Source organism: Temnothorax longispinosus, chromosome 1 (genome assembly GCF_030848805.1).
Source record: "Temnothorax longispinosus isolate EJ_2023e chromosome 1, Tlon_JGU_v1, whole genome shotgun sequence".
Classification (NCBI taxonomy): Eukaryota; Metazoa; Arthropoda; class Insecta; order Hymenoptera; family Formicidae; genus Temnothorax; species Temnothorax longispinosus.
The window spans coordinates 28,036,733-28,050,476 of NC_092358.1; the positions used below are offsets into that span (position 1 = coordinate 28,036,733).

Genomic DNA, 13,744 nt, shown 5'->3' on the forward strand with positions numbered 1-13,744 from the left:
TATGTCGCATTTTAAAATGATTTTTTGATGAGTACGACGTGCATTTACTCATTATAATGAATATTTCTCATGTCCTTTACATCAGTGAGTGCGAGCTATATGACTAATTATTGACATCATTTTACACTGAACAATTGACATTTCTATTCTAACCAAAATGCCGTTTTCCAGTCATAGTGATGTTCGCAATATCCGATTGTGGACGGATTCATAAAGCCTCGATTAGTGCGGTAAGTTAATACATTTTTTTATTTGTTAAAAGTTTCTATATAATATAATTCTATATAACATCAATCAGATTTGTATAATTGCAACTTTTCAATAATATCGTAATATTATTGATGCTCTATCATTGCATTTGATATTATGGGAATATACAATTGATAATTGAGTCTTGATATTTCTGTTTCTTGATTAAAAATGATACATATATCATTGAACTGTGTAAACTACATACTGTTGAACTGTGTCCTCCCCCCTCTCTCTCTCTTTCTTATCCTTTTTTATTTTCTATTTATTTTCTATTTCAATGATAATGATAATAATAATAATAGATGATGATGATGATGATGATGATAATAAAAATAATAACGATAGCAGAATAATTAATATCGAAATTCGAATGAAAATTACAATTAATATTTTAATACAAGCATTTATTGTTAAAATACTGATACAGAAGACACGTCGATTATGATAGTATTGTTTCTCGAAAAAATTATAGAATCAAAGAGACACGCGTCATGCTGAAGGCACAAACTGTCGTGACAGTTTACCGAATACTTTACAGAAGAAAACTGTTGAAAAAACAAGCAATATCGCGCAGAAAGCAGCGCAGGAAGCAAAGGCCGCGTCCGAAGCGCAGAATATCGCTGGTCAGCAAGCAGCGCGTCAAGTACCTAATTTTATTATATATGTCATTATTCAAAAAGATGTTTTGCTAAGATGTCGAACGACAGTGGTGACGTGATTCGAAAATATTTCATTCACAATGCATTTTGCTTTTGTGATATTTCCCAGATACGAGACAATTTATTAAAAAATTAAAAGAACTAAGAGAATTAACCTTACTTTTTCAAATTTTCTTTTTCGTTTAATTCCGTTCGTTTAATATTTGTCAGATCTACATCTGTGTGCGTGCGTGCGTACGTGCGTGTACGGATATTATCTGATAAAACTTAAAACGCGTAAAATTGTCGTGGAATTAGCGGCATGCGAGCGATTTGCGCGAGCGTTTGTTAATTACATTTGTGCACGTGTGTTAAGATTGGTATTTTGTTAAAGAAATGCGCTACGTGTATATAAATATATTATATGTGTGTATATACACGTAATAGGTGAAGGCTCAACTGGCGGAGAAGGCGGTTCAAGCTGCGAAAGCTGCTGAGGTGGCCTTATCGGGTAAGGAAGCGATGGTCGAACATCTGCAAGAGGAAGTGAAGGAGGCACGATCGGTAGTTCGAGAAGAAACATCTTCTCTACAACAAGCACAGGTTAACGTGAACGCTGCGGTTCAAGCGGCACGGCAGTCACAAGATCAGGTATACGATAGGTAAAAAACAAGACATACAAAGGTATACAGGTCACAATACGAGTTAAATGCGAATAATATCTATGTAACATCGGCAGGATAAACGGTGACATTTTGCACTTTATCCTAACTTTTACATTGTTTAGTTAGATCACATACGATTTAATTGTAAGCCTTGATTTATGGATCTATTATTTATATTTAAACACTTTTTGCGGCTTTAGACTTTGACATTGGACTTGTGTAGTTGTTCATTTTTCCTCCCTTAATTTCCTTAATTTTTTTATATATTCTCTTCTTAGTTCTTCACCTATCATTGATTAACACTTACAATTACGTGAAACTGATGGAAACTAGTATACACGTACAACTGACTATATCGGTCATCATCGGCAGATCGTCGGCCTAATATTAGTTTGTGTATTATAAATATTACCGCTATATTTTGAACTACGCGTCAATTGCTACCCGGTTTTACAATTTAATGTGACCTTCTGCCACAGATGAGAACCATTAACTCGAATGTGATTAAATTGCGATCTTAATAATCAGTTTAATTATTATGTTAACAAGCATAGTGTCAAACCCTTCATTAGTGTAAAGAAATTTATTGCAAGAAATATCATTTGAACACTGTGAAGAAAGAGAGTTTACAACTCAATATACAAATTAATAAATATGTATTAGACATATGCATGGACAATCTGTTTGATAGGATTATCGAAATTGTCATATCAACTTATTCTGTGATAAGAGTTATACACATTACTTATATATCTATCCTATAACCTCGGTTGTCGCTTTCCTCTTAAAGAGCGATAAAAACTGTCTCTTTAATTATATTTATAATATTATATTTAAATGAAAAATAACTTTGTCATTCCTTTTCATCATCATCAGGTCTCACCACTACTCTGTACACATATCTATATCTATACCGATGTGTGTGTGTGTGTACAGAGCAGATGTCCGCTGTCTTTAGAAAACATTAAAGAAATTGCTTTCTTTAGTTTGTTAAATAAATGTCTTAAATATATAAGAATAGATTAAAATCACTCTCAGCAATCTGCTTTGTTTACCTCCTGGCTTACAGGTCTGTAAAACGCATTTATTATGCACAATTATGCTCAAGTCTATAAAGCGTTGATCTGGTGCAGCTTGAAGCGCTAACAATTTTCTGAAAATACAGCTGAAGACATTGACGAATGCAGTACGTACAGCCAAATCAAATGCGGCGAACGCGCAGGCGGTCGCTAGCGGAGCACAGAGATCGCTGCGAGAGAAAGAGGAGCTGCTAGAAGCGGCCAAGAGACGAGTGGACGAGCTATCGAATCAATTGCAAAGCGCTCGGCAAGATCTCGCGAACACGAATCGCGCAGCTGCCAAAGCCAACGCTGCTGCACACGAGGCGAAGGCGAATGCCGCTAGGAACAAAAGAAGATTGGCACATCTCAGAAAGATGCGTGCGACGCGTTTAGGTCAGGTGTAGCGCGAGTATTCTCTTGAGATACACGCGCCACGTCGCACATCGAGAATTATCAAATCATATATCAATTGTTCTCTCGCAAGATTAAAAGTAAAAATTAACTAATGTAGCCGTTAACTGAGCAAAGATTGATAAAAAATTCTTCGTACGTTTTCAAAAATAATAATAGTAATACGCCAACAATATGTGATATTGTCAATATATTGTATATGTAATATAAGAGTAATCTGATTAATCTATATATCTCCTTTCGTTCTTTATTTAATATTTTTAATAAGTACTTCCCCCTCCCCCATCCCGCGTATGTTTTGAGGGTATAATACAGAATATACTTCGTAAGGTGCAAATTCTTTAATTAGCAATTCCATTAATAAATATTTACACGTAAATACATTGTGATAGTATATAATACTCGCAATTCATGCGACATATATAGCGAATGTAAATATCATGACATTTTTAACACTGCGCGGACACCATGGACCATGGATCCGTGGGTCTTTTAAGGCACAGTCGATTTTTCATTTATATGATTCCCAATAGCTTCAGCTTCAGCGCTTGCGAAGCGAATTGCAACAGTGGCCGGCCTATGTAAGTATAGAAATCACTTTTTGAAACCTTAAAAATGATAAATAAATTTTTATAAATTTTTTGTAACACAGAAACGCGCTTTCAAAAACCCTTTAGACTTAAAAGTCCGAGAGGGAGGTGTCCGGGTGAGTAGGTACTCCAAAAACACGGAGTGTTAATTCCGCGCAGAGTTAATTATCTGTGCGGAAGTTTATACATATATAATTTGCGGAAAGGAGAACCTTTTTTGCGGCAGATAAATATTATATATTTCGAATCAAAATACAATAATTTTTCTCATGTATATTCGTAAATAATGATAAATTCAGTGAACATACGTTAATGATGATATTATAATTAAATGCCAAACCAAACACACAAAATTAACAAAACCAGTGACATCGCCGAAGAAGTCGTCGCCGCGCAGAAAGTTAAAACCGTCTATATAAGGATCAAATTGTGTCTCGATGAAAAACAGCCAGTCAGATATATAGTGCTAAAGTAGAATTATTCAATAGAAAAAAATGGTAATACACTATAATTTTTATTACAAAATTATGTAATATTGTATACATGCTGACATTTACATTGAAATCATGAATATCATGATATACAATATGTAGTTCACAAACTGAAGCGGGCGTCACGCTTCGGTTACCGCTTGCCTTTCTAGAACGCCGCAAATACATCCCGTCCGTACCTTTGTTCGCATGTTGTAATGTGTCACGAACGCAATGGAGTTGCGTACTCGTTATCTAATTTGAAAAGAAGTGCAGGAAAGAAAATGTACTTGAATTATCGATGCTCGTATACTTTGATCTCGATAACGAGTTATATTTTTTTAATTACGCAATTTTTCTCACGCGTGGCAAAAAGACTTTCTCTTTGAATCCTTGATTTGTAAATCCTTGATTTATTATTTAGTTTTTTCATAACTCGGCCGTCACATCGGTCGCTCGTTAATTCGTATTTTTATTATATCCAAGAAGATTGGTATACTACATAGACAATTAAATACGTCAACTTTTTAAAACTGTTTTAGGATTTGAAAACAAAAAGCTTCTCTTAAGATAAGGCTTCTACTGACTCGATTGCCAAGTCCACGTTGACATAGAGTTCCTCTTGGCAAAATTGTGAACTACAAGGCGTAAAAAATGACGTTAAAAAGCTAAATTATTCTTGCAACGTACAGCGCCATTTTTCCTTTCAATGTAGTGTTTTTATATTTAAAATAATTGTTATAATGTTAAAATATACCAAAGACTCCCATTTTGTTATAATTTAAAAAGTCGAAGCAAAAATTTATTTTAATTTGGCAGCTTGTTTTCATCCTTGATTAGATACAATTCAATTCGACATATACGAGTTATTTAGTAATTATCCAAACAAAAGAGAAGTTTTCGGCATATTTTACAAGTCTATTCTATCTATTCTAGATTACAAATGCTATTTTATTGAAAAACAGCTTTATTTTAATGTACGTTGCAAGAATTTTCATGATATATTTTCTCATTTCTGACGTCATCAATCCAAAATAGCTGCAGTGAGTGAACAGAAGCCTTGCAGACATTCTTACTGCGTTGTCTCATGAGATTTAATCGCAAGATGTTATCGAAAGCTAAACCAGCAAACACCAATTAACATGCAACTTACATGCAAGTTATAATTTCCTACTCAACAATATGTAAATGTAATATAACACACATGCAATGTGTGTAGCTGTTATTACGACAAATTCGATATTGTTGTCAATATTTAAACAATCATTTATAATTTCTAAAAAATACGCACGCACATCTGTAAAATGTAATAACAGTAATTTCAATAGTCATTAATAAACTAAAAAGAAATAAGAAAACTAATAAGAAGGAAGAAAGAAGATTGCAAATTACAATGCAGCACATATATAGCTGTTATTTTTTCTCCATTTAAGTCGAAATTGTTTAAGTCTCATTAATGAGATTAGATTTGATCCCGGATAAAAGGTTGATTTTTCTCGGGTCGCAACCTTTCTCACGTTAAGGAAATACTTTCACTTGAAATCCTTCGATTATACTTAAACGTGGTATTGTTACGCGATATTATCATGCGGATACTCTTTGTAGTCTGCAAGGCCAATTCGTTGTCCAAGGCATTCGTAAATAAATAATCTGGTAACGTGTAATATTTTTTTAATGTACCAAATATGCCATGCACGGCCCATTACCTTGGGCGGTTAACACCAACTGTATAATGATAGGCAATTAAGTTATAGGGCGTCAGCCACGTCAGGTAATAAGAAACGCGACCAATATGAATTAATTTTGATTGAATTTGATAAACAACCTATAATTAAATTTTCGTAAATAGAATACGGAAAAAATTTAGTTATTCAAAATTGTAAGTTAAATAATCTATTTTGTTAGAGAGAGAGAGAGAGAGAGAGAGAGAGAGAGAGAGAGAGAGAGGAAGGGGGGAGGAGAGTTGTTTATTTGATTATAATAAATGTAAATTTAATTTAAGTTTAAGTAAATTTCTAATGACCACGCGCGCGCATACACACACGCACGCACGTCTAATAGATGTGTGAATTAATTAATTGCAATTGCACGAAATAAATCGATTGACATAGGCATAGTGTCAGATATATGCATTACCTGGAAACGTTATTCTGAAAATTAGTTCCGTCTATACGGCCAGTCACTTCGTTGCTATTCAAAGCCATTCACCGCACCCGAGAATATTTAACGATGCCTGAGCAATGATAAGCGCGCGGGCACGGACACGAATTATATACCTAATACTCAGTTTAATCATAGATTCTATATTCTTATAATGCAAACGTATTATATGCTGATTATAGTGATTATACATGTACTATCGGTAGGTATGTTACCAATTTTATCATTCTATTATACATAAGGAGTCATTTCCTTTAATTACATCACGTTCTCTGTGAAATTTTAAATTATTAATCCTTATTTATAAAAATTTTTATTAGACATCATCCGCTATATCACTTTTTTCAAATAAATTTAAAAAATTGTTGGATTAGAAAAAATGTTTGAAATTTTTTATAAAATTTTATGTTAAAAGTTATTATTAGAAAAAATATAGCATTTAATAGAACTCAATTAAAATTTTTACCAATAAAAAAGTTGATTCGAGAATATATTGAAAAATATCGCGCACATGGCTTTGGAAAACTTTAAGGCTGTGCAATACCGTATTGCGAGAAAATCACTCTTTAAGTCCCGAACTTTTCCCGATAATGGTCAAAAGTTGATTCAATGTTTATCCCTTAGGTATATACCAATATGTTAAATGTAGCTTAAGTAAAGGTGATACACTAACACTGTCATCTAAAAGAAGGATTTTTCTTTGAAATACGGAAAAACTGATGTTGCCAATGTTGCTGAACACGCAAAATAGGCGCGGCGGTAGGTAAAACTACCGCAGAAGGTGCAATGTATAGAGAAAACTCGATATAAGAAGGAGAAATTGCTCGAGGAAGCAAAAAGAACGGAGTTGACGAGCTGCAAAAGCGTGTGCGGTGCCAGCCACAAATAAACTGATGAAAACGAAAAAGATTGGCACGACATGGATTCATCTATTATATTTATTTCTTTACTCCAAGATATTTTTAATAAACATATTATAGCAAATAACACAATAAGGAATAAGGAAAACAAATATCTACTGTATAAGTACTATTTCACAATAAGTGAAGTTTAAGAATAATTAATCAGTTTTGTATTTGTGCGAATATATTTTCCATCTTTAGATACATTATAAAGTATTATAGATTCGATATTTTCTATCTTTAAATATATTATAAAGTATTATTTTAGATAATATATAGATAAAGCATAATTTATTCTCCACGATCAGCATATATCATATTAAAAATTTTAATTTTAAATATACATGCAATTGTGAGGATTTCCACGTTTCAGCGTAATTTCTTTTAAATAAATTAACATGCAAATTGCAAATTATTAATTTCAGCCGATATTATACATTATTTTACCTACAGTCGGAAATTATAGTCCTCTTACAGTGATCGATTTGTGCTAGTATTTATTTATGACGAGATGGAGACATGTGCATGTTCCTACATAAACTGCTGTAAAACCCTAGTTTTTAGTTTTGGTAATTGAAAATTTAAAAAATTATAGCTAAAAAACGTCTGCTAAAAAAAACGAAAATAATTATAATCGCTATAATTTTTTAAATTTTCAATATTTTAATTTTTTCATGATTCTAGTTCAGACGATAGCCACACTCAAGTAGATTAAGAATTCTTTTGCTTTTTTGTTTCAGATAACTACAACGGCTGCAATCGTAAGCACCGTTTTTTCGCGGCGCTCCAAAAAAATGGCTGGCACGGGCTTTAATAACAAATATAAAATTTTGAAAAAATTTGTATGCAGAAAATTACATTCTATTCAGTAAATTTATTTTGTTAATAACTTTTTAATAAACAATGAGCGACAACTAAAACCCTTTGAAGAATATATGTGAAGGACAACATCATTGGAGGTGCCTCATCCCCTAAACAGGAGTTTTACCAATTTTAACATTTAAGAAAATGAAACGAAATGACATTAATAAGCGACTTAATATATACTTAATGCTAAATGCAATAAACAATGTACATATAGTGTTTATACAGAGCAACACGGACGTGCATTTTTCTTTTATCTAAAACGACAATATACTACATCTTTGTAAGACAGAAGATGAAATCGTTACATCTATGGAAAAAAGATCTTACTCGTACCTCTTCCTTTCTCTATTTCCTTTCCTGATCTACATATATATTTGAACTTGGTGCATTGTGTTGTGTAATTATAAATCAAAATTTTATGTGACATTGTACTATCCATGCGCGTAATTTGTTTATTTATACTGATATGGATCATATTATAAAATAAACTATTGTATTACACGCTATACCTACATACGATACAATGCGTTATGTATTATTCGCGCATTATATCATATACGCATTACGTATATACGTTTAAGGAGGAACAGACGGGCAAATTATTATGTTTATTATTTATGTTTATTATTAATGAAGGCTTATAATTTTACCATTATCAGTTGTTGTTGTTGATAAATAATTGATAAAAACTTTACAATATCTTAAATATTATGCCGCTGGATTTTGCAACAAAAACATGATAACGAGATGATCTAACGATTGTCGCGGCTTGGATCATCTTAATCTCAATTAATCGCATATGACGCATATCTCAATCGGAAAGGACAATAATAGTAATAATAAGAAGTAATAGTAAGAAAGGAAAAGAGACAGAAAGTCGACTATCCCGATCGTCTAGTGAAAGTGCTTGAAACACAATTCACGTGTGCGCTTCAACCTCCCCGAGTATATCACGAGGCGAACTCTTACCAACAGGCTCAGTATCATCTTCACCATCCTTCAACTTCCTCTGACCCGGTCTTTACGTAGTTTAATATACCGATTGTCTTGCGGTGTGCATTTTAAAGATATACTTTTTAGTCAGAACAGCAAAAGAAATTTAATTCTCTTCAAAATATTCTTTAGTAACCTTGTTCACAGACAAGGTGTACAAGGTGCGAATCTTTGAAGAGTATGTGTTTTATTTAAATGTAAAAAGTTGGGAGAAAACTTATCATAAACTTCCAAGGTATGCATTATTCATTATTCTATGTCTATCATTGTCTTTTCGTCGTTTATAACAAATACTTTTTTCGACAAGTTTATAAGAGATGTAATATAAATATTGAAATTAATTAATGTACATTACTTTTGTATCATATATACATATGCCTATATAATCTCGTGCGCAATTAAATTATTTTAAGTACAGGATTATTGAAAGATTATTAGTTAAAAATATATATGTTGTTTCTATATTATATAGAATTATAAATTAGATGAAATTGGATCAAAATCATTATCTCATCGGTTGTTTTATATAGTAAAATTATGTAATTGCTTTCGCAAGGACATTACTACGCCGACAAATTTATCATTAATCTTCCTTTAAAGTCATCCCTTTGTGATCTTATGTTGTAGAGAAATGTTAGAGAAACTTTCTTCTCTTCTCTTATGCCAACAGAAAATATCTTTTTCGTGCAATTTCTCTCACGTCAAAGTTTTTGGAGCTTTCGATCATTAACATAAAAAATAAAAATTTTCTTATTCTATTTTTTCTCGTAACGTCTCTTTTTGTTCTTTTTCTTCTTCCTTTTCTTCTCTACTTTTTTCTCAATGAGAATCGACACTTTTCTCTTCTCTATTAAGATTCATAACTTTACACAAGAATGTAAAATTTCATAACAATATAAATAACATTCTTTGATAACACATAAGTTTTCGAGAAGCTGTGGCGTACCAAACGAGTTATAAAATGTTATAAAAGGTGCAGTGCATTTGTGTGCGAGGTCAAAATAACTGTTTAACGTAAATTCTTGGTAAAAAAATAGACAAATATTAGTGGCAAATAAATATAATAAAAAGCTTTCGCAGATACAATTCTCTCAACGTAATTTCTCTCAAAATGAGATAGAATTGAATTTATTGGTACGAAAGCCGAACTAATATAAGTCGTTTGCATGATTAATGTACTCGATCATTTCCCTCGGCAATTTTATTTATTGTTTGCCACGAGTTAACATTTCATTATCGCGGTCCCGAGACTCCAGTCGGTGCTCAATTAGAGACTGTAGTAATTAGAAATTAAAACAACTTTTCTCAACTATTTTTTTTTCCACGCGTAAAGCAGATTCAATCACGAATATGTGCTCATAGCCTAATAGTTGCGGTAATCGAGCGATTGCTTTTAATTACGTTTATGCTTGTGAGTTAACTCAATTCATTGTTATTGTCATGCACCGTCATTATATCAATTATAACAAAATGTCACAATTATGAGCAAGGGAAGATGAATGCGGAAACGTAGGAAACGTTCGCTTATGAGCGCCGTTCGACGAATATATATGTTTCATGCTCGTGATACATTTTAATTATAAAATATATTAATATTATTTCCACTTATATTATTTTATAAAATAAAATATTTTATTTCAATAATGATGTAGAAAATGGGCTCGTAAATCAATTTGTTTTCTTTACTTACGTGTTCTAATATTATCTTTCTGTTTTCAATTTTGAGATTGCATGAGATTGATTTCTACGAATCAAATAGCTATCAAAATTATTAAGTTGTAATTCTTTCTCATATTTCAAGCTATCGATCGAGAAGCGCAATTTCCGCGATCTCGTGGTATGTACACATACATACGTTACAGCAATGATATAGTAAAGGTTAAGGGTAATCCTTGTTTAATGTGACTCACACTTTGGGCTAAAATTTGTAATTGCCACTATGACCATCGATTATATCTACACAGTATTTTGCGACAGTTAATAAGTAACTGTTATTTTTGCGTAGTTCGATATTATTATATTTTAGCCCAAAAACTATAACATGCGTAAAACTATAATATAAAATTATATGATTCGATCGAACGCTCGCAATAATAGCGCATTGAAGGTGTATAAATTATATAAATTTTACACCTATAACTTGGAACTCTATTGCAATAATGAAAAGGCTTAAAATATCCTGAATGTCTTACTGTGTCGAATGCAAAAGCGATTTTTGTTGTTAGCAATGTCGAGTTACATATTATACTGTTCGATGATGACTCGGAAGGTAGGCATTCAATTGTAGCGTAGGACTAATTCAGAGAGGAATTTCGAAAGAGAAGCTCGAAAGTGTTGTAAACTCGTATGTAAAAAAAAAAGCGAAAAAATTGACCGAGATTCATCAAAATTATATTAGCGTGATTTTAATTTCACAATTATGTATTTTAGAACGTAGTACATATAACATATATATAGTTTCTGCTAGCTATTGGTTGCTGGTTGCGCGAATGGTTGCCCGCGTGTCATCGGGAGATGTAAAGTAGGTACTTGAAATCTATTGCAAAGCATGAAGAGTAACGTAACATCCTGCATGATTCTTCGACTTTCTTTGATTACGTGGCGCATCTATCTACAGATGTGCTCTATAGTGGCAACTTTAGGTTCGCGTAAAATCTCGATCGCGAGAAAGCGAAAGTTCGCGGAGAATCTAAGCAATACGGACATCCGGATGGATGATCTAACACGAGCGCGAATTGATGATCACCCGATGGAATTACGCTCGTGTGAAAGGATATTTGAGCTTGCTTTTACTTGAGACCACGGTAATAAAGAAGGACATCAAAACATGTTAAATAATTGTACATTGCGCAAGAAGCGAAATTTCAGCTAAAAGGTGCTGTTCAAGCTTAACTCGAAATTTAAAAAGTCCACAAAAGATGATTTTATAATGTATCAAATAAAGTTTTATAGCTTTATTTGAAAAAATCGTAAAATAATCATTGATTGTATGTAAAGTGGAATATTCGACAGCGCCGCCGTTTTTCAAAGAGACGGACTAAGAAAGATGCGCTGTACGAGTAAAAGTATCATGACATATTGCAGTGTAGCAAGAAGAAAGGTAAACTCGATTCCGAACAAGCCCACTCGACCATGACAGATTAAACCGCATCAAAATTAAATCTGTCCGTATAAGAACATTCTCAATAGCGAGGTCGTTTGTTCGCCATTCGAAAATTAGTCTGAAGTCATCTCGTATAGAAAGTGGATCCTTTCATTTCCTTTCATTGTAATTGCCACTATGACCATCGATTATATCTACACAGTATTTTGCGACAGTTAATAAGTAACTGTTATTTTTGCGCAGTTCGATATTATTATATTTTTAAACGTTATATTTGAACGATACGATACGATTTCGATATTTATTACTATACTAGCAATACTTCTGTTTCTGTTTCCAAACTGATTCCTTTTCGTTCAGTTAAGAGTTTAATTTTGACGTCTTATGAACTGTAATGCTTTTGTCAGATCAAAAATTAATGAACATATTTTATTTTGTTATTAACAATAATAGCTATATATGGAAACCGGAAGAATTATGATATAGAATTATGATATATATTAATTTTGCACACACACACACACATCATAGATGGTATAATAAAATTTAAGTATATCTAAATTTGCTGAATATTTGCCGAAGACTTTTTAAAGTAAAATAGTGTAAAATTAATAGAGAATGTTTCCAGCGTATTAATCTCTTTCCCGTATATCCCATGTATGTACACTCACTCTTCGTTACGTAGCAGCGAGTCGAGATGAAGAAGATTGCGGCAACTTATATCTCAGAGACGTAATTAGAACAAGGCTAAAGGATAGCGGTGAGCGATCGTGCTATTGGTATGTAGGTGGCGGATACGCTGATTTCTAAATAGAACGTTTGAATCCCTCGTTCTATATGTTGACATCATAGATGGTTGGTTAGGCTGTTTTATAGTGCCAATTTTTAAACTTGGCATTTCAAACTTGAATTTGTTATTAAAAATTAGATTGACTAACGTAAATGTAAAATATTTTTTATATTTTAATTTTATTTTTGCTCGAGTAAAGTTGAGTACTGATTCTTTTGAGCTTAAGATGAATCTATATTATCAGTGATCACCGATCGAGGCAATCCTATGTCTAAATAATGCAATGTATGTTTTGATAAAACAACAAAAATAAAAGGCTAAATTCTCATGAGGGGAAAAGGTTCTTGGATATGGTTCATTAAATTTACGTAAACCTGAGAACATGTTACGAGTGTGGGAATCGAGCTGTAAGTGTAACACAATACAGTTGCAAACAGGTTTACGCAAACATATATTATCTCACGCAATTTACATATATCTCGTAAAATGTGCGGGCATTTATTATTCGTAATTGAATAATCGAAGCGCAGCTTACATTTTTTTTCGATAATGATGTAAAAGTACGAAAACACGAAGTTTTCGCACGAGCATTGCTGCGAGAGTTTATCCATTAATCTAGCTGACCTAGCCTCCTGCATGCCAATCGCGCGTATCCGCATTACGCGGTGCACACGAGTTGCGTGTATTTTCACCCGGTTGGGAGAGAAGCGCCAAATATGTATGTACATACATACAGCTACAGATACTCGCTAAAGTATGCACGCGCGGCAATCCCGTGCCGCGAAACGATAATCTCAAAGGCTTTTTCGCACATATACTATATGTGTACAACACCTTTCTCT

At 32.8% G+C, this 13,744-nt stretch overlaps 2 protein-coding genes across 3 annotated transcripts in view; one reads left to right on the top strand and one right to left on the bottom strand.

Moving 5' to 3' along the window:
* LOC139822989 (uncharacterized) overlaps positions 1-13,744 on the bottom strand; it is a 60,918-nt gene that overhangs the window by 8,054 nt on the left and 39,120 nt on the right. The window lies entirely within an intron of this gene.
* Positions 180-4,223, top strand: LOC139814785 (uncharacterized). The gene is made up of 4 exons (XM_071781308.1): positions 180-230; positions 725-895; positions 1,338-1,541; positions 2,721-4,223. The coding sequence occupies exons 1-4, from the start codon at positions 180-182 to the stop codon at positions 3,018-3,020; spliced, it is 726 nt and encodes a 241-aa protein (XP_071637409.1). The 3' UTR covers positions 3,021-4,223.

Bases quoted from the DNA above. Each gene is read 5' to 3' on its own strand.
- LOC139814785 (XM_071781308.1), top strand. From the start codon at position 180: ATGTTCGCAATATCCGATTGTGGACGGATTCATAAAGCCTCGATTAGT. The intron at 231-724 runs GTAAGTTAATAC...AAAAAATTATAG, and splicing joins ATAAAGCCTCGATTAGTGCG to AATCAAAGAGACACGCGTCA. The intron at 896-1,337 runs GTACCTAATTTT...TACACGTAATAG, and splicing joins GTCAGCAAGCAGCGCGTCAA to GTGAAGGCTCAACTGGCGGA.